Source organism: Hyaena hyaena, unplaced genomic scaffold (assembly GCF_003009895.1).
Source record: "Hyaena hyaena isolate Hyena2069 unplaced genomic scaffold, ASM300989v1 scaffold_456, whole genome shotgun sequence".
Lineage (NCBI taxonomy): Eukaryota > Metazoa > Chordata > Mammalia > Carnivora > Hyaenidae > Hyaena > Hyaena hyaena.
In genome coordinates, this window is record NW_024081087.1 from 1,214,272 (window position 1) to 1,239,959 (window position 25,688).

General features: G+C 63.1%; 1 protein-coding gene across 1 annotated transcript; it reads left to right on the forward strand.

The window, feature by feature from the left end:
* The first annotated feature begins 426 nt into the window (after positions 1–426).
* On the forward strand, positions 427–25,534 carry DAGLA (diacylglycerol lipase alpha). Its single transcript, XM_039253485.1, has 19 exons — positions 427–521; positions 1,146–1,357; positions 2,569–2,670; positions 2,835–2,973; positions 6,640–6,727; positions 8,645–8,779; positions 9,244–9,321; positions 11,068–11,192; positions 13,850–14,003; positions 14,344–14,427; positions 14,534–14,611; positions 15,100–15,180; positions 15,961–16,103; positions 16,422–16,490; positions 16,826–16,898; positions 18,163–18,359; positions 18,991–19,120; positions 19,553–19,740; positions 21,996–25,534. The coding sequence occupies exons 1-19, from the start codon at positions 427–429 to the stop codon at positions 22,960–22,962; spliced, it is 3,138 nt and encodes a 1,045-aa protein (XP_039109416.1). The 3' UTR covers positions 22,963–25,534.
* Positions 25,535–25,688: the final 154 nt, after the last annotated feature.

A 25,688-nucleotide genomic window follows, 5' to 3' on the forward strand; every position in this document is an offset into this window, starting at 1 on the left:
GGCAGCAGGGGAGCTGGGGGTGGGATGTGGTCCCATGGAGGGAGAGGCAGGGGGTGAGCCCAGGTCGTTAACGGAACTGAGCTGTTACTGTTGCCCCAGGGAGAGCCGATCCTAAAGGGCCGGCGCCAATCTTGGGGGCAGGAGAGTCCTCAGGGGTAAGGCCAAAGCCAGTGTATCGCTGCTGAGGTCCTTTATACCGGCTCTGGGGGTGTGGCGAGGATCGGAGGTGGGTCCTGCCCTGACAGATCCGCATTTCCAACAGCCTGGGAGCCCCTGGGCTATCGTGCCCACGCCCGGGAGAGCTGCTTGTGTGCTGGCCACACCTGGCCAGGAGTGTGCCACGGCAGCCGGGGCAGCCACGGGGCCTTCTGCTGTCTTGCAGGAGGTGAGCACCAGGCCCGCTGAGCCTCTGCAGAGCCGCCAGCCATGCCCGGGATCGTGGTGTTCCGGCGGCGCTGGTCTGTGGGCAGTGATGACCTCGTCCTGCCGGCCATCTTCCTCTTCCTCCTGCACACCACCTGGTGAGTCGTGGGGCTGTGCCACAGGCCGGCCATCCGTCCTGCCCCCAGCTCCCAGGAGTGGGTGTCTGCGACGCCCACCACTCAGGGACATTCCCGCGTGGTGCCCAGAGACCCTGCGTGGCCCCCACTGGACCTGGCCCTGTGACCGGGTAGGGCTGCTGCTGCCCCCCCCATGCTTCCCTGCCCATGTCCCCGGAGGCACTAGACAGCAGGAGGGAGGTGGTCCCTAGCCTGGAGCCCTCCGCCCACCGAGTCAGGACTGGCCAGGGACCGCGGGAGGGGCCCACCTGCGCGGGCCCCTCATGCGCGCGCTCCCCCGGGTCTGTGATCCTGCCCCCTCGCGTGCGGGCTCCCCCGGGTCTGTGATCCTGCCCCCTCGCGTGCGGGCTCCCCCGGGTCTGTGATCCTGCCCCCTCGCGTGAGCGCTCCCCCGGGTCTGTGATCCTGACCCCTAGCGTGCGAGCTCCCCCGGGTCTGTGATCCTGCCCCCTAGCGTGAGAGCTCCCCCGGGTCTGTGATCCTGACCCCTTGCGTGCGCGCTCCCCCGGGTCTGTGATCCTGACCCCTCGCGTGCGCGCTCCCCCAGGTGTGTGATCCTGACCCCTCACGTGCGCGCTCCCCCAGGTTTGTGATCCTGTCCGTGGTGCTCTTCGGCCTGGTCTACAACCCACACGAGGCCTGCTCGCTGAACCTGGTGGACCACGGCCGCGGCTACCTGGGCATCCTGCTGAGCTGCATGATCGCCGAGATGGCCATCATCTGGCTGAGCATGCGCGGGGGCATCCTCTACACAGAGCCCCGCGAGTCCATGCAGTACGTGCTCTACGTGCGCCTGGGTAAGGGTCGTCCCCACCTGCACCCTCCCGTTGGGCCCCCTCAGTCGTCCAGCCCACATCTGTTGGGCGCACGAGCGTCAGGCCAGGACCCGGGCCAGCACCAGGGTCCGGTGGCAACGGGCCTGAGGGCCACGTCCAGCCCGCCGTCTATTATTGCAAATAGTTGGACTGGAGCCCAGCCACGCTCGTTCGTTCCCCCCACGGCTGCTTTTGCGTGACTCTAGCCAGCTGAGTAGTCATGACCAAGGATACAAGAGTCTAAAATACTTACTCCGGCTCTTACAGGGAGAGTTCGTTGGCCCCTCTTCTAGGCCAAGTGCGTCTCTCTATCTGCTTTGAAATCCTCCAGACAGGGTTACCCTTCCCCCCCCTTCCCCGCAAGCCTCTGGGGGGCTCAGATTTGCTCCCCGGGGGGTGGGATGGCCTGTGTTCTCTTTCTGGGCTTCGGCTCCAGCTGCTTTTCCCGGTCTTTCCTAGTGAACACTTTCTGGGGCTCCTATGAACTGTGCTAAGCTCTTGTTGACCAAGGGAGGAGCCATTATTGGTCTCCTTGTACAGATGAGGAATCTGGGCTCCCCCCCCCCCGCCCCGGGGAGGTTAATTAGCTCCGCCAAGGCCACACAGCTAGTGTGTGTGTGTGTCTGAGCTGGGGTCTGAACCCAGCTTGTCTGTCTCCAAAGCCCGGTCTCTGAGCTGCGGCAGGTGCTGCCTATGGAGCCGGGGTCTCTAATGCTGCCTCGCCCTGCCTCCCCCCTCCTCCCCGCCCCAGCTGCCCACTGGGGCTCCTCCTTCCTCCCGCCCCAAGAGCTGGAGCCTCCTCCTGGGAAATAGCAGTCTCCGGGAGTGACCCCTCTCTCGTCTAATTCTTCGCAGTCCTGTAACGCAGACGTTGTCACCCCATTTTACAGATGAGGATACGGAGGCCCAGGGAATTAGGTAACTTGCCTAAGATACACCTGATACCAGAGTTCACGGGCACAATTCTCAAATCCTAAGAGAGCAGAGAAATGCCGCTTCGCCGTCCGCCTTCCTCAGGGGGAGCCTCGGGGGCCCGAGGGCATTTAAGCTGGAACAGGTGGTGGGCACAACGGTGGCGGGGCCGCTGTGCCCCGCGGGGCCCCTCTGCCGCAGTGCAGGCTGGAGGCTCCGGGCCGTCCCTGGCGGGCGCCCCGCGGCCATCCTTCAGCCGGGGCCCTGCTCTCTCCTTGCAGCCATCCTGGTGATCGAGTTCATCTATGCCATTGTGGGCATCGTCTGGCTCACTCAGTACTACACCTCCTGCAATGACCTCACTGCCAAGAATGTCACCCTCGGTACGAGAGCACCAGCCCCGGGGTGGGGGGCGGGGGGGGAGAGGGTGCGCGGAAAGACAGGGCCAGCTTAGGGAAGAGGAGGCTCCGGTGGCCCTTTCTCCAGAGCTGGCAGCCAGGGAGGTCACCCCGCGTCTCCCCTTCTCGTTTCCCTCTGCTGCCCGTAGGGATGGTCGTCTGCAATTGGGTGGTCATCCTCAGCGTCTGCATCACCGTCCTCTGTGTCTTCGACCCCACGGGCCGCACCTTTGTCAAGCTCAGAGCCACCAAGAGGCGGCAGCGCAACCTCCGGACCTATAACCTCCGGTCAGTCGGCTGGGCGGGTGGGTGGTCCCCTAGCAGGTGTGAGGCCAGGTGGGCACAGCTGGCCCCGGGCCGCCCCAACCTCAGCTCGGCCCGTGTGAGCCACGGGCATTGGCCGAAGTCTTAGCCTCTCCCTGCCTTGGTCTCTCGGTCTGTAAAACAGGACTAATGACAGCTCCTGCCTCTGACAGCTGCCGTGAGATTTAAATAAGTGGGAAAGGGTTTACGCCGCGCTCACACAGTTGGTGCGGGCTCAGTAAATGGTGCCCTTGTTACCACTGCCGTCACCTTCAGTGCTTTTTCTTTTTTCTTGTTTCCTTTTAAATTTATTTTGAGAGAGAGAGCACAAGAATGTGCATGCATGCAGGGGAGGGGCAGAGAGAGGGAGAGAGAGAGGCACAAGCAGGCCCCATACGGTCGGGGCAAGAGCCCGAGGCAGGGCTGGAGCTCCCCAGCTGTGATTTCATGACCTGAGCCAAAACCGAGAGCCAGACATTGAACGACTGAGCCGCCCAGGCGGCCCCATCTTCAGTGCTCTTAACCACAGCGGTCATCATAGCAGGAAGCATGCATGACCCAAGCCAAGCATCACGTGTGCTGAGTGACGGCCACTCCGTTGGGGGCCATTAGCATCACCCCCATCAGGCAGACAGAGCTAGGACACAGAGAAGTCCCGTGACTTGCCTGAGTGACACAGCCAGGATGGGATGGAACTAGGCTTGAGCCCAGGGGATCTGGCTTTATGGCCTTTGCTCTTAACCACTTGGCCTGGCTGCCCCTGGGATTAAGGGAGCTGGAGAAGATTAATCAGGGAAGGCTTCCTGGAGGAGGTAAGTTTTGCACAGCATTTCAAAGAGAGAGGAAAGCTGTCCCGCGTCAGAGAAAATGAGGGAGGGAATCTGGTGTCATAGTAATTCCTGTCTCCTGAAAGAAAAAGAGAGGGGAGGAGGGCTTCCTGGGTGCCGCACAGTGACTCTACTATGACCCTAGGCCCTGTGAGGAGCCCTTCCCCACCATCAGTCCCCTGGATTGTTTACTGACCTTGGTGCTGTTAGGAGACCCATTCTATCGATGAGAAGTCTGAGTCCCAGAGAGGGCAGGTCCCTTGCCACAGGTCGTGCTGATGAGAATGGATGTGGTGCTCCATCTCCAGGGCAGGGGGACCAGGAGCCCTCAGCCTGGGCAGCAGGTCCCCCCGGAATTCTCCTCGACCCCTCCCCCCCCATGCCTCTGCTCTCGGCTCCCCTCAGGCCCTCCACGTCAGCTCTGCTCAGCAGTCAGAGCCAGAGCCACACCCGCGCCTGGGCTGGCCACCTCCCAGCCCCAAATAGCAGGTCCAGGAGCCAAGGCCCTGGAGCCCGTTTTCCCTCGCGGCGCAGCGGGCCGCCACCACCCCGTCCCATTTTCGCACTCGGAGCCCGCGCCCCCACCCGACCTGGTTTCTGGGCTCCTGGGGCCCTGGAAAAAAAAGAAATCTCCCCTCATTGATTCTGAGTAGCTGCCTTTGGGGCACCGGGAAGGCAACACCTTTGCAGTTGGGGGCTGGAGTTTTAATTAGAAAGTTTTCCTGTGGTTTCTGGCCCCATGGGGAATACGAGGCCGCGCAGCTCAGGACTCTGACCTGTTGCGCCTTCTCCAGGTCTCGGCGGGGGTCGAGAGGGCAGCTGAGGCTGTGGCCTGGTTAATGTGACCACCTCTCTCTCAGGCCGGTCTCCGCTGACCCTCCCTCAGCTCTGAAAGCCAGCAGTTTTTCTAACAAGGACATTTTCTTTCTTTTTTTTTTTTTTTTAAATATTTTTATTTCTAGGAGAGAGAGAGAGACAGTGTGAGCAGGGGAGGGTCAGAGAGAGAGGGAGATACAGACTCTGAAATAGGCTCCAGGCTCTGAGCTGCCAGTCAGCACAGAGCCCGGCGTGGGGCTCGAACTCACGAACCGCGAGATCATGACCTAAGCAAAAGTCAGACGCTTAACCGACTAAGCCACCCAGGCGCCCCTAACAAGGACATTTTCAAGCCCGCCTGCCCTTCCCCCACTCCCAGGTGTGGGGGGGCACACACAAGCCCCACCATGCCACACTGACATGTTATTTTAGCCATTGGAAGTTAGGAGCTGTTTAAGCCCTGGGCCCTCTCTCCTTCCAGGGAAATCTCATAGGGGTTGGGAGATGGATTATTCCCAGCACTGTTCCCTGGGCGCCTTGACCTTGGAGGGGTGTCTTCCCTCCCTTCACTTTAGTGAGCCCCAGGGCAGAGGAGTGCTGGGTCCGTGAACTTTCTGTGGCAGGTTCAGCATCTCTCTGCCCGTGTCCGACTCCAGTAAGTAGCCTGATACATTAGGCCAAACCCGTCACTGGCTCCGTCTGCCTCCTGGTGGACACAAGGGGTAGTGCAGTAAGGTGCATGGTCAGCTCTTCCAGTGCCAGAGGCCCAGCAGGAAATACTCTTTAAAAGGCCATTAGACTAGAAAGAGTTAAAGAATGTGATGCTCTAGGAACCCAGTTGGCCAGCCTGCTGGCCCTTCATCAAGCCCCTGGCAGGTGGGACGTTGGTTTATGATGTAAGGCTGCCCAGGTCCCTTAGAGCCGGTAGATCCCAGAAGCAGCAATTATAGCCGTTGTTCCCTCTCCTAACGCCCCCCTCTAGCCCTAGAAAGCCCTGCGGCCTTCCCTGTCCTGTGGCCCATTGCCTTATGGGACCAGGGCTGCAGAGAGCAGCCAACAGACTCAGGAAGGAGGGCCGGCCTGTCACTCCTGATGGATACTAAGTGCCTTGTAGCCATTCAGGGCCACCCGCGCCTTCCCCTACTAACTACCAAGTGTCAGGATCTGAAGGGGCTGGAGGGGGCAGGGAGGGCACATGTCACAAAAGCAACCCAGCCCCTTCTCGCTCAGCCTGGAAACAGACATATTTAACATTGGATCTCTTTACGTGCAAAATGCACTGATTTCTGGGCACCCAGCATTGGAAGGGGCTCTGTGGAGAATCGGCCAGTTGCTCTGCCTTTGGGTATAGATCCCCGACTCCCCATCAGAGCAGCTAGACACACTGGCACGGGGGTGGGGAGGGGGCGGGAATAGACAGGCACCAGCCATGGGGGTGAAAGGTGGGGGCCCTCGCCCCCCTCTTGTGTAACAGACCCGAGGAGTTGAGAAATGCAGAACCTCATTTGGCCCTTAAACTTCCCCCCAAGACAGAGAGTGTTGGGTATCTGAGATCCTTTTCCAGGGGGAAGTGAGTCCGTCCAACTGGTCTGCTCCAGGCTTCACAGTGAGTTGGCTGAGAGGCCCAGCCCCCTGCCGCCGTCTCCCAGGGCTCGTAGTTTGAGCAGTTGGATACCTGAGCTACAGAGCAGCCCCCAGTTTGGGCTCCCACTTCTGACGCCCCCAGGGCACGCAGGTGTTCAGTCTGCCCAAAGCTGGGAGCATGGCCAGCGGTGTGCCCTCTTCGGCCAGCAGGGGTCCTCCCCCCAGGGGGCACCAGGCTGGCCGAAGGCCAGGTCACGGGCCACCGGCTTTGGCCAGGCCCAGGCCTGTTCTCTCCCAGACCTCCTGCAGGGGGGCCCTTTGCTGTGATCCTGGGAACAGGCTGCTCTGTTTCCAGCCCATCTGGGCCGAGGCTCTTCCGGCCCCGCCCCCTGACCTCACACATACCGACTCTCCCCCTTTGCAGGCACCGCTTAGAGGAGGGTCAGGCCACCAGCTGGTCGCGCCGGCTCAAAGTGTTCCTCTGCTGCACTCGGACGAAGGACTCCCAGTCAGTAAGTACTGGGAAGCCTCTCCCCTCGGGCTCACATCCTACTGTCCGGCCCTCAGGAGCCCTCACTCCCTGGCAGAGGCGGGCGGGGCGGGGCTGGTCGCCGGGTTTTAAGCAAGAGCGAGGTGACAGCCTGATCACACGAGGATCTGTTTACACTGACCGACTCCCTCCAGCAGGTGAAACAGCCAGTGCCTTGCTTTGTCAAGGGGACAGAAAGGTTCCAAGACCTTCCATCCACCCCCGGCCCCTTGGAACTTACAGCCTAGTTTAGGGAGAACATGTGGAAAACTCAGGGTGGCCTGAAAGCAAAGAATGGCACATGCCACCAGCTACAGTGACTCTGGAAGATGCTTCGGAACTGTCAGGTGCTGAGCCCAGACGCGCACAGTCAGCCTGTGCTCCGAGGGGCAGCCAGCCGCAGGGCCGGGCCAGTCTGTGCTGGGCACTGAAGAAGGAAGGCCGGGGCAGCTGAGGGCGCCCCCTGGTGGGGAGGTGGGACCCTTAGGATCTTCGAGGCTGAGCCCCTGCCCCCTCATGTGCTGGCAGGGCCCCCTCCTCATTGTACAGATCAGGCAGCTAAGGCCCAGAGAGGTGGTGTGACTGGCTCAGCGTCCCACAGCTAGTTAGTGGCAGAGCCAGTGAGGTCCGGGCCCCACTCCCCGCTGAGCCAGACAGCAGGTGGCCCCCACTCTGTGGGAACCACCGGAGGCCCCAGTGGCTCCTTCCCTCCATCAACCCCTGGTGAGCTGTAGAGTGAGTAATCACGTATAAGAAAGCCCACCCCCCCATCCCTAGAGGTTCCCTGGGGGCTGAGGATCACCCCCACGGGCCTCTCTGGGCGGGGTCTAGGGGTACGCACCCACCCCTCCTGGGCAGAGCTGGGAGCCTGGCAAAAAGGCAGAATATTCTGGGGAGGAGTAGCCCAGGATCTGCGTCCCATCGCATGGCGGCCCCGGGAGCAGGTCCCGTCCAGAGCACATCTTGATCACTCTGCAGAGTCGTGGAAAATTTGAATTTAGTGAAAATCAGGGTGTCTGGGGACGGATTTGCGTCTCTAGGTCTGGCAGCGCGGGGCCGCTCGTGGCGCGGTCAGCCAGATCCGAGAAGGGGGCAAGGCTCTGTTTGGCCTCATTGGGCCTCTGAGTTTGCGACCCCTGATTTTTCTTCTCTTACAAGAGCCAGACACTCAGGGGTGAAAGAAAGCCTATGAGAGAGAACCACTCGCCACGAGTTCGTTCCCATCACAGCCTCCCCTAAGAGGTCAGGGAGGAACTGGCAGACTCCTGAGGACCTGGCTGGAGGTCCAGGCTTGCGGGGAACCCCAGGGGCGGGGGCATTGGCCCAGCATCACCCCTGAGGCTGCAGCTGGGTGCAGCTGGGGGAGAAGGCCTGACACCCCAGAGTCTCAGCCCTTAGGAGGCCTTTCAGGGTCACAGCCAGTGGGAGGTGGGAAGAGACTCAGTGTGGAGAGGCAGCAGCCGGGAGCTCAGTTTTGGCTTCTCTGCTAGAGAGAAAGGCGGAGGAGAAGCAAGCCGGGCCGAGCAGGCCTTGGTTCCTAGTGACTGGGGAAAGAACAGGAAATGGCTCACGTTGGCATCTGTGCGTGGTAGGCGGTGACGGTGAGTGCCGTAGGAGCTCTGAGGACAGGCGAGGGCCGGGAGGTGGAGCACGGACGAGGTTCGGTGGCTGTCCCAGACAGCTCTGGCCAGGTCTGTGGGACCCAGAGCCCAGGCGAGGGCCCTTGGGGTCACAGCTGCAGAGGGCCACGCGGGTTGAGCCCCGGCTGGCGCCGTGCACGTGCCGGCGCAAACTTGCACCGGGCCCAGAGCAGAGCCCCGGCCCTGGGGATTCACGCCCTGTCTCTCGCCCTCTCTCCTGCTCCCCTGCCCCCGCCTCCCTCCCTCCCTGGACCTCACAGGATGCCTACTCAGAAATCGCCTACCTCTTTGCCGAGTTTTTCCGAGACCTCGACATCGTGCCGTCTGACATCATCGCGGGCCTGGTGCTGCTCCGGCAGCGGCAAAGGGCCAAGCGCAATGCGGTGCTGGACGAGGTGAGCGCCCGCCCACCTCCAGGACTCTCCCTGCTGTCCTGGTGCCGCTCCCCAGGTTCCCCGAGGTCACCCTCCGACGCCAGCTCCCCTTCCCTCTGCGGGGCCGCCTGTGGCTGCTACCCGGTCCAGAGGCCCTAACAAAGGGTGCTCAGTGCTTCAGCCCTCTGCACTCGCCTCCATCCGACTGCCACCAGCATGTCCCAGTCCCAGCTAGGGTCTCCCAGCATCCCCTACAAAACGCATTACCTTCAGCCTGGGCACCAGGTCCCTGGGGGAGGAGGGGGATGCTTTCGGTGGAAAGGGAGCAGCTAGAAATGCAAGGAGACCTCGGGTTTGGGGAACTGGCTGCGTCATGCTCCTTTGGGATGCTGAGGCCCTTGGGAAGCAGGGGGGCCTGGACCCCCTTTGTCAGCCATGCAGCGGGACCTGGGGCAGCCAGCTGCCTTCGCACACTGGTTTTGCAGGCGAACAATGACATCTTGGCCTTCCTGTCTGGGATGCCGGTGACCAGAAACACCAAGTATCTCGACCTCAAGAACTCGGTGAGTCAGAAGCACCCCCTGCCCCGCCCCACCCTGCCTGCCTCAGGGCCCTTTCCCTCTGCTGGGATGACCTGAGCAGAGCCACCTGCCCCGACAGCGGGAGCTGCACCGGCTCCTCCGTGAGTCCCCCTGCAGCTCTCCAGCAAACCGCTCACCTCGGTTCACGCACCCCTTCCTCCCAAGAACTCCCGCCCCCACCCCCACCACGCTGGTTGTTCAGACAAAACCCTGGACTCTGCTTGACCACGCTCAGAACACTTGGTCCTGGCCTCTTGAGGTTATGGAGGGCGTCACAGGGGCGAGCCGCTCTGATTATTGCCATAGCTGCTGTGATCATAAAAGGCGGCAGGACATGACCCGTCGGCTTCAAGCTTTTTTGAGCAGCAGAACCTCTTCCGGGGCATCTTGACTAGAAATCCGGTGTTTCGCAGGTAAAGGTGGGGCCGGTGCTGTGGCCAGGGCAGCCCCACGCCGGCCCCCCCATACCGCAAGGGTGCTGTGCTTGCCGCCCAGGCTAAAACTGCAGCCGGCGGTCTCAGGAGCAAACCCACTTAGGGCGCATTAGCGCCGCCACCGCCACCTTAGCTACGACCTTGAGTGCGTCCTCTGGCCCTGCGTGCGCGCCTTCCGCACACAGCTCTGGTGGGGAGAAAAGGAGCCATTCTGAGTCCAGTTCCCCGCAGGGTCTCAGCCGGGACCCAACTAGAAAGGATTCCCCTCTTGTATCTAAATCTCCTAACAAAGCCTACGTCTGTCCCCGCTGCCCAAAGTAGGTGTTTGCAGTCCCTCTGAAAACGGCCCACCCCTAGCAGGTGCCCAGCCCAGCCCTGCAGAGGCAGCCCTTGCCCCGCCCTCCAGCCAGAGCTGGGGGGTGGCCGGGGGGTGGGGATAATTACAATCCTAAAGAGCAGACAGAGCGGACAGAGCTGGCCCAGAGCTGGCCCGGGGATGGCTCTGCCCCTCTGGGCCCTTATTAAGGCGCTACCTAGTTCACTTCGCAAGATGACTAATTGCCCTCTTTAACTTTTACAAGGTGACTAATTCCCTGTAAGTGCAGGGGCCCTCCGCTGCCTGGCACACCCGGGACACTGGAAGCCGCTTTGCTGGGACACCTGTGCCTCCCGCGTCCTTCCAGCCCATCGGGCTGGAGACAATAGCCGCTGGCCTCAGACGCCAGGTTTCAAACTGGCACTTTTCTCTGGAGAGATCCCAATCTGCTCCAGACGTCCCTGGGGAGCCTGTGACTTGACGAGTCACACCAGGGTCTCCCTAGATTTGCAGACAAAGAAGCCGGAGGCCGGGAGAGACAGCTGATGGGCTTGTCTGGTCACCCCGTGCCTGCAGGGCCGACCCCACCGCCCAAGGCCTGGACACCCCCAGCTGGAGGGCCCAGGGCCTCTCGGGCTTAAACTCCCTTCCGGGGCCTGATCGCAACCCACACCTCCCCCCCTCTTTCCTTCTCGGAAAAAAACGGGCAAGGAAATCGATCTGGCGCTGCGAGTGTTTTTCTGTCCCCAAATCATTAATTCTGAGGTCGGAGCGGCAGGACAGGTCCCAGGAGGCTTCGTGCCCTGGTTGCATGGAGATAATTAGGGAAATGCAATTATCATCTGCAGGAGCGGCCCCGCCTCCGAGGTGGGGGCAGGGTGGGCGCGCAGCCCCCTCCTCCTTCTAGGGGAGCCCTGGGGCCTGGAGGGGGCAGGCCGGGAGGGCAAGAGGTGACCGCCTCCGCCTCCTCTCTTCCAGCAAGAGATGCTCCGCTACAAAGAGGTCTGCTACTACATGCTCTTTGCTCTGGCTGCCTACGGGTGGCCCATGTACCTGATGCGGAAGCCTGCCTGTGGCCTCTGCCAGCTGGCCCGGTCCTGCTCGTGAGTACCCCGTCCAGTCCTGCCCTTCTGGCTGGCCGCCGCGCGCAGAGGAGCCGAGGGAGGAGCCGAGGGCCCGCAGCAGGGCCAGCCTGTGGGGACACTCTCCCTAAACAGACTGTGCCTGCCGCCCTCCCCGTCCCACCTCCCCTGTGGTCTGTAGCCCGCCTTTCCGCTCTCCCACACCTCCTCTGGGCCTCTCTGGGCCTCGACCTTTCTAGCTGTGCCTCGCCCCCAGCCAGGGGAAGGGCGTGGGCTTTGGAATCACCCAGATTCCAGCACCTGCTTTGAACCCAGATTGTGTCACTCTCAGCCTTGGGCAAGACCACCTCCTTCCGTGTACAAGCCTCCGTTTCTTGATCTGTGTAATGGGGAAGCTGGGGCTGTTTAGAGAGGATGGTTGCCTAGCCTCTGGCACTGCTGGGTGCCCCTTGCCGTGTGGGTCTCACCGCCTCTCAGCCCCTCCCCTCTGCCCACATCTTTCTTTGTCCTGCTCCTGTGCTGTGCTCTGCCTCCCTGAAAGGAAGGACTTTCCTGCTAGAGGCCCAGGCCACGGAGGCCTCTGGAAGGGCGTCAAGAAAGCCCTTTAGTGAAAGACTCTGACCCTCTTCCCAGGGAGTGGACAAGGCGTCTGCCCCAGCCCTGCCCGCAGCCCGCCTCAGGGGGCCCTGTGGACTCTGCCTTCCTAAGTGGGCCCGGGAAGGGCACAGCTGGAGGAGGCACCCTTCCCCGTCCTCGGCGTGTCCACGCTCAGTGCGGCCCAGACGGAAGGGGGACGGCCCCCTGGCTCCCTGGTCCCGAAAGGCTGGCAGGCTGGGAAGCAGCTTCTGTCTGTGACACCCCTGCCCTTGGGGCGGCCACACCCCTCCTGCAGTGCCCTTCAGAAAGCCGGGTGGCCCTGAGGACCTTGTTCTCCACATCACCCCCGTGACTCACAGAGTGGACCGCGCGGCCCACACCCCCTCCCACAGCGGGCCCTCCCAGCATCCCTGGGAGTCCCCGACTCTGCCCGAGAAGCTTCTCGAATTGAGCACGAGACCAGGAGTCCCGAGGCCTGGGCTCTGACAGACCCTGCTCCGTCACTCCCTGGCCGGGTGGGGACGTCCTTTGTTCAATGGCATCTGTCCCACCTGCGCATGAGGGATTTCAGAAGCCAGGGAGTCACGGGCGGGCCAGAGAGGATTGCAGACAGGAGACAGACGGCTGCCTGAGAACAGGAATCTGGCCCCCAGACCCAGGCCGGCCCCTACTTGGCCCTGAAGTTGGTGGGAGCCTCTCCCAGTGTGGATTGAGGCGGTCGCCCACCTGGGGACCCGGCCGGGCCCTGAGTTTGCTCGGCGAGGCCGCCCCTCCCAGGGAAGTATGTAATAGCCCCTTAGACATCGCCTGCATGAAGGCAAGTTCTGGATTCTTAATAAAATCCCAGCGGTCAGGCAGACAGGCTCGTGCTCCCTCAGGGCTCCGGGGCTCGTCTGCTGGGTGCTGGCTCCCTCTGGTGGCCTGAGGAGCAGCTGCACCACTAATGGGGCACCCGGCTCTGCTGCTCAGCTCCTCATTGAGGGGGATGCCCACCCTGTCGTGCCTGGTGCAGGCGACACAGTGGTGAACCAGGCAGAGCCAAGCCTGCCCTCTGGAGCCATCGCCCGGTGGCGAGGTACAGACAGCACACAGACAGGGACCCGGAGCCTGTTGGAGCAGACGGCTGCTTTGGCGAAAAACAAAGTGGCCGTGCCATCAGGCTGGGAGACCCTGGCAGGGGCCTGGCTAAGCTAGGTGACATGTCCAGGGTGGACATCCCCGTGCCATACGTTTGAACAGCGGCCTGAAGGAAGCGAGATGGGCTGTCCTGCGATGTGGCCAGTGCGTGCGAGGGCAGGCAGGCAGAGGGAAGTCGGAGGCCGCAAGGCAGAGACCCAGGGCCGGATGGGGCAGCGCCCTTGACCCTTGCGAGGACTCCAGCTCTGACAGTGGACAAGAAGGGCATCATTATAGGGTTTTGAGTGAAGTGACGTGGCTTGACTGGCGTCTCGGAGGGTCACCCTGGCTGCCAGTTGAGAATGTCAAGGATGAGAGTAGAAGAGGGGGAGACCTTCTTGGCCTCCACGACACCCCAAGACTGAGATAATGGTGGAAGGGGTGGGCGCGAGAGAAGGTGGTTGGAGTCCGTTCCGAATCTGAAGGCAGGGCGAGCGGATGTGCCGACCGCCGGGCCGTGGGACGCGAGGTCGGCTCCATGTCTGGGACTAGGCAGGGAGCAGCTGGGTGTGGGGGTTCGGGGAGCACACGGGGGCGGACCATCTGGGACTGGGGCCTGGCATGGTTGGAGGGGGGCATCTGGAGACCGGGAGCAGGGCGGGCGGTTCAGTAGCTTGGAGGAGGTGTTTAGTGCAGGTGTTTAGAGCAGGTGTGGTGAGCAAGAAGGAGAAGGCGAGAAGATCGTAGCTCTGGCGGAAGACGAGCCCCAGGGGGCTGCCAGTGAGGGAATAGCAGCCCAGGGGTGAGGGAGAGAGTGTCTGAGGGTGAGGGAGAGACCCACTGGTTCCCATGCAGCCAGAAGGCCGAGTGGGGTGAGGACCGTGGCACTTCCCAGGGAGGTTCCAGAGAGGACGGCAGACAGAGTGGCTCTCCCGGGTCTCTGAGCCCCCTGCCACCCTCGCCAGGTGCTGCCTGTGCCCCGCGCGACCCCGCTTCGCCCCGGGGGTCACCATCGAGGAAGACAACTGCTGTGGCTGCAACGCCATTGCCATCCGGCGCCACTTCCTGGACGAGAACATGACCGCGGTGGACATTGTGTACACCTCCTGCCACGACGCGGTGAGGGACCTGCTCTCCCTCTGGCGCTGGGAGGCGGCGTCCGGCCCCACACCCAGCACTGGGGCTTCTCTGCCAGCCTTTTGGGGGAAGGGATGGAGGGAATAAGCAGTAAGGGCCTGGGGAGGGGGCGGCGGTCCCTCTAGACCCTGAGGTCTGAGCTGGAGGGATGCCTGGCGGGCAGGGTGGGCGGTGTGCTGGGTGCGGGGGAGCCCCGCCAGCCTTGCGGGGCCCATCCGCCAGGGGAGCCGATTCCTTAGCCAGGAAGACCGCTTAGGCCACTCATTCCCTGAGTCTGGCCCCATCCCAGGGCCATTTGGCTCATGAGCACCCCCCATCCTAGGTCTATGAGACCCCCTTCTACGTGGCAGTGGACCATGACAAGAAGAAGGTGGTGATCAGTATCCGAGGAACCCTCTCCCCCAAGGTGTGCCGCCTGTGGCCCCCAGCCCGCCCCTGTGGACACCCTCACAGCCCCCGAGGGGCGCCTGCCCTCCTCACCACACCCATTACCTGTCCTCTCTCTCCACAAGGACGCGCTGACAGACCTGACCGGTGACGCTGAGCGCCTCCCCGTGGAGGGGCACCACGGCACCTGGCTGGGACACAAGGTACGCCCCCTCCTGGGCCCCTGAGGGCCCCATGCCTTCTCTCCTCCCCTGCTGGCACACAGGCCTGTCTCCTTGCTGCCGGGCGGGGGGGCGGGGGGGGGGTGGCCTCCTTGCTTGTGCCCCTCCTCCAGGAGAGATTGGTCAGAGAGGTGAAGTTCACTGTGACCCACCCACCAGGACCCCCCGCCCGCCCGTCCCAATCCCCCCCAACCCAGGTCCTGCCAGGCCCAGATCCTGTCCCAGAAAAGCCTGAGAGGGCAGCTGGGAAGTGATCACACCGGTTTCTGGTAGACACACAACTCTTCTGAGCCTCAGTTTTGTCATCTGTGAGCTGGGACTGATGTGATAAAGTGCCCGCCGGGCCCCACAGCCAGGTTGTCAGGAGGGCCAAAGGGGAAATGGTTGGGACAGGATTAGCAAGCTTCCAGCCGCTGGTTTTACTGGTGCCGCCCTACCCATGACAGCCACCTCTGTTCCTCCTCACCCAGGGAATGGTCCTCTCGGCTGAGTACATCAAGAAGAAGCTGGAGCAGGAGATGGTCCTGTCCCAGGCCTTTGGGCGAGACCTGGTAAGTCATTTTCCCTGCCAGCGGAGCCTCTGCCTCCCCCGCGGGGCCGCCCTGGGGGCAGGAGCCACAGCAAGCCAGGCTCCTACACTCTCCTTTGATGCCTGGCTCCCAGCCGCCTCCTCACTTGCTCAGCCCCTCCCACCCGCCCTGACCCCCTTACTCTTTTGCCCCAGCATTTCTTGGGCTCCCCTGCTCAACACCACCCAGTTGCAAGCACCTGCTCCGTGCCAGGCACTGGAGGCACAGAGATGCTTAGGGCCATGGCCTTCAGAATCTGGCGACAGAAAACCATTGCAGGGCCGATCGAAAGGGTGTTGCCTCTGGTCGGGGTGACCTCCCAGGGTGCTGACAAATGCCCTTCCCTAAGCCAGGCAGTCCTCGGCCTCCGGAGAGCCCAGTCTAGTGGTTGGGACATGGAAACAGGCAGGTGAACAAATGACTATAATAGAGTATAACCTTTATGGAACATACGTTCTTACACTAGAGTATAATCGCGAGTGTAGACAAAGTGTCCAGGAGGGAAAAAGCTTCTCCTGGAAAATCCAGAGGGCATCTCTCAGGAGGTACTCTGAGCAGGGTTTTGAAGGATGAGTAGGAGTTTGTTAGAAGAGTCTCCCCAACGAGTTGCTCTGCATGAGTCTAGCTTGGCCCTTCTCTGCCCCCAGCAGCCACGTGGCACAGACACGATCCTGGGACTCCGGGAGGGCCCGGCCACCTCCCTGGTCTCAGCTGTTCTGGCAGTCAGCGGGGCAGGGCTGTCAGCTTTCTCTTGGTTTTCAGGGCCGAGGAACCAAACACTACGGCCTGATTGTGGTGGGCCACTCCCTGGGTGCAGGCACGGCTGCCATCCTCTCCTTCCTTCTGCGCCCCCAGTACCCTACCCTCAAGTGCTTTGCCTACTCCCCACCAGGGGGCCTGCTGAGGTGAGCTGCCTGGGGCCTCAGAGTTGGCTTGGGTGGGGGTGGGGGGGTAAAGACTTTGGAGCCAGCGGGGGCCGGGAACTGCGCTGGGCAGTCTGGCTTCTGGTCACGTGGGGGGGGCTGGGATCGGCCTGGTAAGTGCAAGGCGGGGGTGTTCTATCAAATGCCGGGCAGACCCCAGGATCTCTGCCCGGCAGAGCCTCGCTGGCAGGAAAGGTGCCCGTGAGCTCCCCAGAGGGCCTGGAATCGAACACCAACCCGAGGGGTGCTGGAGCAGGACCGCCCACCACTCCTGCCTCAGCGCCCCGCCTTCCTTCGCAGCGAGGATGCCATGGAGTACTCGAAGGAGTTCGTGACGGCCGTGGTTCTGGGCAAGGATCTTGTCCCCAGGCGAGTTGCAAGTCACAAGTCGTTCCCTCTCTAACTGTCCTGGTCAGCTGTTCCTCCAGGGGCAAGGGGAGGGGATTCCCATCTCCCAGGGGAATCCCAGAGTCCCAGATACCGCAGAGCAAGAGGTCCGGGCCTCACTGGCCAGACCTCCCCCCGCCCCCCTGCTCCGGCTCAGCCCTGCAGACCCCCACCTGCTCACCCGCCCCACCCTGTAGTCCTGATGGCGGTGGTGTCTTGTCTCTGTGGCTGCCACGTGCCTCTCCGCCCCCGCCCCCCTGCACCTCTCCCAGCCCCTGGCCAGGCCAGGCTGATGCCCAGCTTGCTTCCTTCCCCAGGATCGGCCTCTCGCAGCTGGAAGGCTTCCGCAGACAGCTCCTGGATGTCCTGCAGCGAAGCACCAAGCCTAAAGTGAGCCCCCCGCGCCTCCCTCCTACCTGGGCACGCTGGGCCCCGGGCAGCTCACCTGCCTCATGCCCTGCCTGTCCCTTGGCACCAAGCCCAAGAGGCCCCGGCCATGTGAGGCCGGGCTGGCTGTGGCTGAGGTCATGGGAACCCTAGACCCTCAAACTCTCAGACCTCCAGCCTCACCACGTCTCACCCCGCCCACCCCGCCTGTCCTTGTCCAGAGGGGGACGCTGAGGCCAAGGCCCAGAGCAGGCAAGGGACTTGCTTTGGCCGCCACAGGCTGTAACTGAGTCAGGACTGCAGCCAAGCGACCCCATCACCCAGAGCTGCCTGAAGTCAAGGAAAAGCAGGCCTGAAGCTTGGTGCTTCAAGTTTGTGGCAGGACACCCCTCCCCCCCCAGCCCGACGCAGCTCCCCAGCCTCCACGAGGGGGCTGCCACCCCGAGGGTCTGGGTGCCCTTTGTTCTTCTGCTCCACTGTGGCTCAGGACAGGGCCAGCGCCTCCTCATCCCTTAGCAGGTCTCTGGGGACACTGAGGGCTCCTCATGAGGCCTCAGCGTGCCAGCGGGGGCGGGGCTGTGGCCAGGTACCCTGAGGCAGGCGGGTGGGGGCTGACCAGGACCAACTTGTCCCTCGGTGACCCCCGGCCGGCCTGCACCCCATCAACCATCTCTGCCCAATTTGGAGTGTTCGCAGCCTTGGTGCCCGTGATCCTCTGGCAGGCAGGGCCCCCGGGGTCAGATACCAGGTGGCAAAGGTGGGAGGGGCAGCAAGGCCTGTGGGGGCCACGCCTGCCCGGAGGAGCCCGGTTCTGGGAGGCTGAGCTGTTCCCACCAGGCCCGGGGGGGTGGGGTGGCGGGGGGGGGTAGCTGGGAGCCAGTCCCTGAGCCACCGGGCCTGGGAGGTGCGGCTGCACTGACCCCAGGGGTCTGTCCTGTGTCTGCCCCGGGAAATGACCTAGAGCAAGTCCCTTCCCTTTGCTGGGCTGCCTCCCCCTCTCTGGATAAGGCGCTGACCACTCTGCCAGCCCCTCTCCAGCCCTGATACCCAGCAGTGTCGTGCCATCTGTTCTTGGCATCTGTCTGACCCTCCTGGCCGCCACATGCCTCGGTCGCTGCCTCCTCAGGCGGGCACTGTCCTTCCCTCCACCCGTGGCCACCTGCCTCCCACCTGTCACCAAGGGCGCCCCTCCCAATGACCCTTCTGCCCCTGCCCACCCAGCCAGCCCTGCTCAGCTCTGTCCCCATCTCCCCCCTGCCCTGCACAGTGGCGAATTATCGTGGGGGCCACCAAGTGTATCCCCAAGTCGGAGCTGCCTGAGGAGGTGGAGGTGGCCACACTGGCCAGCACACGGCTCTGGACCCACCCCAGCGACCTGACCATCGCCCTGTCGGCCAGCACCCCCCTCTACCCACCCGGCCGCATCATCCACGTGGTCCACAACCACCCAGCAGAGCAGTGCTGGTAGGGGGCTGCCCGTGACCCTGGGGCAGCTGGGAGTGGGGGGCCGGGCTGGCCTCGCTTAGTCACCCCTTGGGACGGGACAGGATGGGGTGGGCAGGGGCTGGGAGACACTGGCCCCCAGACCCTCCTGGTGGGGGTGGCCCTCTCCTGGGGCTCTGGAGGTAGAAGGAAAGACCAGTCCAGAGCAGGACTCCAGGCTCCTCCCTTGACCGTCCCAGCAGCTCTTCCCTCTCCGGGATTAGATGGCAGCGGTTGTGACAGGGGCGGGGTGGGGGGTGGAGTGAGAGAGAGAAGGTGGGCAAGCTGTGCACAGACCCCCCTCCCCACTTCTCGCTCTTGCAGATCCTCCTTCCCAGCGACAAAAGGCTCAAGGGCCGGGCCCTGCCCATGATGGGGCGGCTATGGCCCAGGCCATGAGCCCACGATGGGGCAGCTGTGGCCCAGGCCATGAGCAGGTTGTAGGCTTTGTAGGGACAGCGGCTGAGGCCCATTTGGCATTAACATCCCTGGCTGGGGTGGGGGCTGGGGTCGGGGCTCAGGGTGAGGCAGGAGCAGGGAGCCTGGGGACCTGGGGGGCCTCAGCCAGCATGTCGCTGCCCACTCAGCTTCCCTCTGGCGCCTGTGTCCCCAGCTGCTGTGAGCAGGAGGAGCCCACGTACTTTGCCATCTGGGGCGACAACAAAGCCTTCAACGAGGTGATCATCTCGCCAGCCATGCTGCACGAGCACCTCCCCTATGTGGTCATGGAGGGGCTTAACAAGGTGAGCACCCACGCGGCCTGGGGCCGGGACAGCTCGCATCTCACAGCGCTTTGCCAGCCCGTCTCTGTGCCCATGGCCCAAGTGAGGATGCGGACTCTCAGAGAAGCTAGGTCACCATGTGGCCCTGTAGTGGGGAGCTTAGGAGGCTCCCAGGGGCCTGGCCCCAAGGCTGGCTGGCCTTAGAGGGCCTGAAGGCCACCTGGCACTCGACAGGTGCGCAGCCACACACGGAAAGACTGGCCAGAGAGAAGGAGAACCCTAGCCTGGCCCATGTGTGGGGCAGGCCTTCCTGGCAGAGCAGGGACCTGGGGCAGGGAGACAGGAGTGGGGCCGGCTCACCCCAGCAGGCTCTGGCCTGCTGCCCCCTCCCTCCCACGTGATTGTCACCCTCCACCACCGCTGCCACCACCAGCCTGCCCCACCTGTCCCCAGGTGCTGGAGAACTACAACAAGGGGAAGACGGCCCTGCTCTCTGCTGCTAAGGTCATGGTGAGCCCCACAGAGGTGGACCTGACCCCCGAGCTGATCTTCCAGCAGCAGCCGCTGCCCACAGGGCCCCCCGTGCCCGCCGGCCTCGCCCTAGAGCTGCCAGCCGCAGACCACCGAAACAATAGTGTCAGGTGAGCCCCGCGCCCCCCGCCCCGTCCCCGCCTGTCCCCGGGGCTGTGTGTGGGCGCCACGGCTTATCACAGGGCAGGAAGGTTTGTGCGCAGGCATGTTCTGTGCACGTACTGGGACCCCACGCAGCCACAAGCACCCAGATCACTCGTAGCCATCTAGGCCCAAACAGACGGACATCTGCGCACTTACACACATACACACATATGTACTTGTGTTGAAGCGGACGCGTGCATACACGTGTTCACAGACAGCTCTGAGGGCACGGAGAGCCCCCTGCAGACGCACTCATATATAGGACACACAGCCCGGAGGCCAAGACACAAACAGAAGGACACACCAGGAGGGCAGGCGTGCCCGTGAACGCATGCACGCGTCTGTGCCTGCGCCCAGACTGAACCACACAGACGCGTCTGGGCCAGCTGACGTAGGATGCTTGGTGTGCGCACTGTACAAGCAACACGGAGCCGCACACGCATGCTTCCAGGCCCACACACACACGTGTGCCACATTCACACACACTCTTACAAGGAGTGACTCCTGGCGGGTGGGAATCCTCCTTCCTCTCTGGGGCCCTTCCTGCCCAGGTAGCCGATTTGGCCAGGAGGCTGCTCAGAATGGTGGTCGCTGCTTCCCGGCTCTTAGTGGGGACACCTGGACATCTCGCGCTCCCATTTATGCATGTCCTGGGGCAGTTACTTGACCACATGAGGGAGCCAGTGTCCCCTCACAGCAGAGGCTGCATCCCCCCCACTTCCCGGTCCTTTTAGCAGAGGGGTCCAAACCATGGCAGAGGCTGGAGGAACCCCAGTGTGAGGAAGGAAGTGATCTCAGCCCTGGGAGAGGTGGGGGGAGATGGGGGTGCGGTGGAGAGGGGTGTTGCCAGCGGTGCTGAGGGTCTGAGAACGGGTGGGGGCAGCTCTGGGCAGTGCTCTTTCCTGTTACCCCTCCCCCCTTCCCTCTCCCCACTCCCACCATTGCCTCATCAGTGACCTGGGGCAGCCAGTCTCTCGGAGCCTCAGGCTACCCGCAGGTGCAAGGTGCCCCGGCAATGCTCCTAGCTGCAGTGCTCCCAGCCGCAGGGCTCCCGGCCGCAGGGCTCCCAGCCGCAGTGCTCCCGGCCGCAGTGCTCCCGGCCGCGGGGCTCCCAGCTTCGGTGCTCCCAGCTTCGGTGCTCCCAGCCGCAGTGCTCCCAGCTGCAGTGCTCCCGGCCGCGGGGCTCCCAGCCGCAGTGCTCCCAGCTGCAGTGCTCCCGGCCGCGGGGCTCCCAGCTGCAGTGCTCCCAGCCGCGGGGCTCCCAGCAGGGTCTTAGGCCTTCAGGGCTCACCGCCCCCAGCACCAGCCCTGCTGCCTTCTGGCTTGGGTTCTCATGAATTGTTTTTTTAAAAATAAAGGTCCCTGGAGCGTCTGGGTGGTTCAGTGGGTTAAGCCTCCCACTCTTGATTTCAGCTCAGGGCATGATCTCACAGTTTGTGAGTTCAAGTCCCACGTCAGGCTCTGAGCTGACAGTGTGGAGCCTGCTTCGGATCCTCTGTCTCCTCTCCTCTCTCTCTCTGCCCTGCCCCTGCTTGCTCTCTCACTCTCTCTCTCTCAAAATAAATAAGCATAAATAACTAACTAAGGGTCCCTGGGGTGCCTGGGTGGCTCACTAGGTTAAGCCTCTGACTCTTGATCTGGGCTCAGGTCATGTGATCTCAGGTCATGATCTCACAGTTCGTCAGCTTAAGCCCCACATGGGGCTCTGTGCTTGGGATTCTGTCTCTCCTCTCTGCCCCTCGCCTCCTTGTGCTCTCTCTCGCTCTCTCTCTCTCTCTCAAATAAACTTTTAAAAAGCCCTTTTGGGGCACCTGGGTGGCTTAGTCGGTTAAGCGTCCGACTTTCGCTTAGGTCATGATCTCGCGGTTCGTGAGTTCGAGCCCCGCGTCGGGCTCTGTGCTGACTGCCAGCTCAGAGCCTGGAGCCTGTTTCAGAGTCTGTGACTCCCTCTCTCTCTGACCCTCCCCTGCTCACGCTGTCTCTCTCTCTCTCCTAGAAATAAAACATTAAAAAAAAAAAGCCCTTTTAAGAAGTAAATAAAAAATTTTTTTAAATAAATTAAAAATAATAAGGGTCCTACCCCACCCTGTTCAATAACCTCTAAATTAACTTTCCCCTCCTCCCCTCCCCAAGTTCCCTCCCGCCCCCCCATCCCGGAACGAGTGGGAGGAGTCTCTGCCCTTCCTGAGTCTCATGCCCCGCCCCGCCCTCCCCTTCGTAGGAGCAAGTCCCAGTCTGAGATGAGCCTGGAGGGCTTCTCGGAGGGGCGGCTGCTGTCCCCGGTGGCTGCGGCCACAGCCGCCCGCCAGGACCCCGTGGAGCTGCTGCTGCTGTCCACGCAGGAGCGGCTGGCGGCGGAGCTGCAGGCGCGGCGGGCGCCGCTGGCCACCATGGAGAGCCTCTCGGACACGGAGTCGCTGTACAGCTTCGACTCCCGCCGCTCGTCGGGCTTCCGCAGCATCCGCGGCTCCCCCAGTCTCCATGCCGTGCTGGAGCGCGACGAAGGCCACCTCTTCTACATCGACCCCGCCATCCCGGAGGAGAACCCGTCGCTGAGCTCGCGCACCGAGCTGCTGGCGGCCGACAGCCTGTCCAAGCACTCGCAGGACACGCAGCCCCTGGAGGCGGCCCTGGGCAGCGGGGGCGTCACCCCGGAGCGGCCCCCCAGCGCGGCGGCCAACGAGGAGGAGGAAGAGGAGGGGGGCGGCGGCGGCGGAGGCGGGGCGGCCCCGGGGGCAGAGCTGGCGCTGCACAACGGGCGCCTGGGGGACTCGCCCAGCCCTCAGGTGCTGGAGTTCGCGGAGTTCATCGACAGCCTCTTCAACCTGGACAGTAAGAGCAGCTCCTTCCAGGACCTGTACTGCATGGTGGTGCCCGAGAGTCCCACCAGCGACTACGCCGAGGGCCCCAAGTCCCCCAGCCAGCAGGAGATCCTGCTCCGCGCCCAGTTCGAGCCCAACCTGGTGCCCAAACCCCCGAGGCTCTTTGCCGGCTCGGCAGACCCGTCCTCGGGCATCTCGCTGTCGCCCTCCTTCCCGCTCAGCTCCTCTGGGGAGCTCATGGACCTGACGCCCACGGGGCTCAGCAGCCAGGAGTGCCTGGCAGTGGACAAGATCCGGACTTCGACCCCCACTGGCCCTGGGGCCAGCCCCGCCAAGCAGGACGACCTGGTCATCTCGGCTCGCTAGCACCCCAGGCATGGCTGCCGGCCGAGGCCCAGGCCAGGGTAGGTGGCCCCTCCGGCTCCTGGTGGCTGCCCCCCAGGGCCAGGCCGCTTTGAGGAGACGCCCCCAGGGGCCAGTTGCGCCTCAGGCCCGGGGCACTGCTGCTGAGCTGGGGGTCCGCATCCCTACCTCAGCTTAGGACCGCCAGGCGGCTGGGATCTGGGTCCTCCAGACCGGGGAGGGGTGAGATGCAGGGGCGGGGAGCCTGGGGCAGTGCTCTGCCCTCTCGGCCCCACCTGTCCCCCCACAGGGCATCCCGGCACCCCCTCTTCCAGGACCGGCAGTGGGCATGCTGACTCCCCATCACTGCCCTCTGGCTGCTCCCCCAGGGCCCAGATGGAGAGCAGCCCTCTCCCCACGTATTCCCCTCTGTGGTCCAGGCTGGCATCTACCCTGGCCACGCCCCCAGATCCGGTGCCTGCTGGCCAGCCCCCTGGGGTGACCCCACACCAAGGTGGCCCACAGCGCTGGGTATGTTTACAGAAGCCCCTGGGCTGGGCTCAGGATGCGTCCTGGGCTTGCAAGCCCCCCTCTCCCCCGTCGTGTGTTCTGAGCAGGGAAGGGAGGAAGGCCAGTCTCCACAGAGCCCAGGGCAGCTGTGGAGCCTGCAGGGGCCCGGAGGAGGGTGGGATCAAGATGCCCCTTCTCTCCTCGGTGCCCCCCTTGCTGATCCCTCTGGCAGTGGGTCCTGGGCACCCTGTCCTCCTGTCTACCCATCATTTCCTGACTTACCTTCTACCCCCAGGGATCCTGGCCACTCAAAGGGTGGAGGGCACAGGTGTGACCCCCACCCTGGCTGCAGAGTCAGCACCCTGGGAAGGAGGAGGGCACCCAAATCCCCCTTCCTTTGAGGACTCCTTGTAACCCCTTGATGCCACCTCACCCCCACGCGTAGGCAGCCTCGGGGCCTGGGATCTGAAACCAGACCTGCCTCCACTCCCCTCAGCACCCCCTCCCTCTTCACTGGCCTGAGATCCTTCCTGGCAGCGGGGCTGGCTTCTTCCCTACCCTGCCCCCCCCATCAATGTCCTGTCGGCAAGACGCAGAGCCAAGAGCAGGGTATCGTGGGACCCGACTAAAGGGGGTGCAGCAGGGCCAGGGGCTTTGGGGCTGTCCCAGGTTAGCCGGAGGCCTCGCCAGCCCGCTCCTGAGGGGTTCCTTCCCTGCTGGGTTGGGGAGGCGGAGGCCAACCTCTCCCCAGAAGCCGAGTAGGGAAGGTGCGTGCTGGCGCGGCGCGTGTGTGCATGAGTGTGCGCTGCTCCCGAGGAAGGGGCCGCTGGGACACCCGCCCCCTCCCACCTGCCCTGCCACCTTCCCAGCCCACCAAGAACAGAGCCGGTGACTGTGATGGGGGCCCGTGCAGGGGTGGGGGGGGACAGGATGAGCTCAGTTTCAGAAATGTCCTACCTGCTGCTCTGATCGCGGGTTTGGAAAACTGATGTGTCCAGGCGCTGACCGCCTGCTTGTGCCTTCATCTCTTCGGAGGCATACTCCCCCACTCTGGCCCCCCACGGCCTCTCTGGGGCTGCTGGACTCCTCTCACCAAGACCCCCCCCTCCCACCCTCATCTCATAGTTACTGGTATCTAGGGCCTGCGTCCTGACCTCGGTCCCACACACAGCTGGGACTGGCCTGGACACTGCCCCGGGGCCCCCGCCCACCCTGACGGCTGGAGACAGAGACCTGGGAGCTGGGCCTCCCTCCCTCTCTGGCACCCACCCCCTCCCAAGACTCCAGGAACCGCCACCCCCTACCCCCGACTGCTGCGGGCCCCGCTGCTGGCATAGCCTGGGCCCAGCGCAGACACAGGATGGAATCAGTAGCTCTTAGAGTTTAAAAAAACAAAAACGAAAACAAATCCTAAATCAGAGTAAAGTTCCAACAAACACCTCAGCCAATTGCAGGGAGAGACTTGGTGTCTGGCCTTTTAATTCCTCCTCTGCCAGGGTGGCCCTGGGACCTCTAAGGGGGTGTGGTCCCCACCCACGCCCAGGACTGAGCCATCAGGGACAGACCCCCCACCCCCAAGCCCGCAGCCACACAAAGCTTGCAGACTTGGGGCTGGGGCAGGCTTGGACTCAGCCCTGGATGCCCCAGGGTCAGCCCCCCACCCCCTGAACTCACCCCCCCACACTGCACCCCTGCAGGATGGGCCTGCTGCACATCTCTCCCCTCCTCCCTACACCGCCCTTGGGGGGTCTGAGCCACCCCCCTCAGCCCAGCTAGGCTCAGACCCTCCCCCACTCTGTCCCCCAGACCGCAGCACAAAGCTTTCCCAGCCGCGAGCTGGCCTGCCCTCCCGGGGGCCTGGGTGACCTCCATATGCAATCGGTAGGGAGCAGCTGGGTCCCACAGACTCTCAGGCACTGTGCGTGCCATTCTCCCCTGACTTTTTGTACTTACTGTATGAAAGATCCAAACTAATATTGCTGTAAAAAGGAGAGACAAATTAATATAGCTTATTCTATAAATATATCTGTATATAAAGGTTTCTGTATATTGTATAGAGCTGTGTATAAACTGGATGTAGACGCACCTTGGCTGCCTTGAGTGACCTGTCTTCCCAGCAGGTGGGGACGGGGCAGAGGCGGAGGGGGGGCTTGTTGCTGAGGACAGGGGTGGGAGGGGGCCTCCGAGACTGGCCTTCGATGCCCTGGCCTAGGACCACACTCTGAGGGACCAGAAGCCCC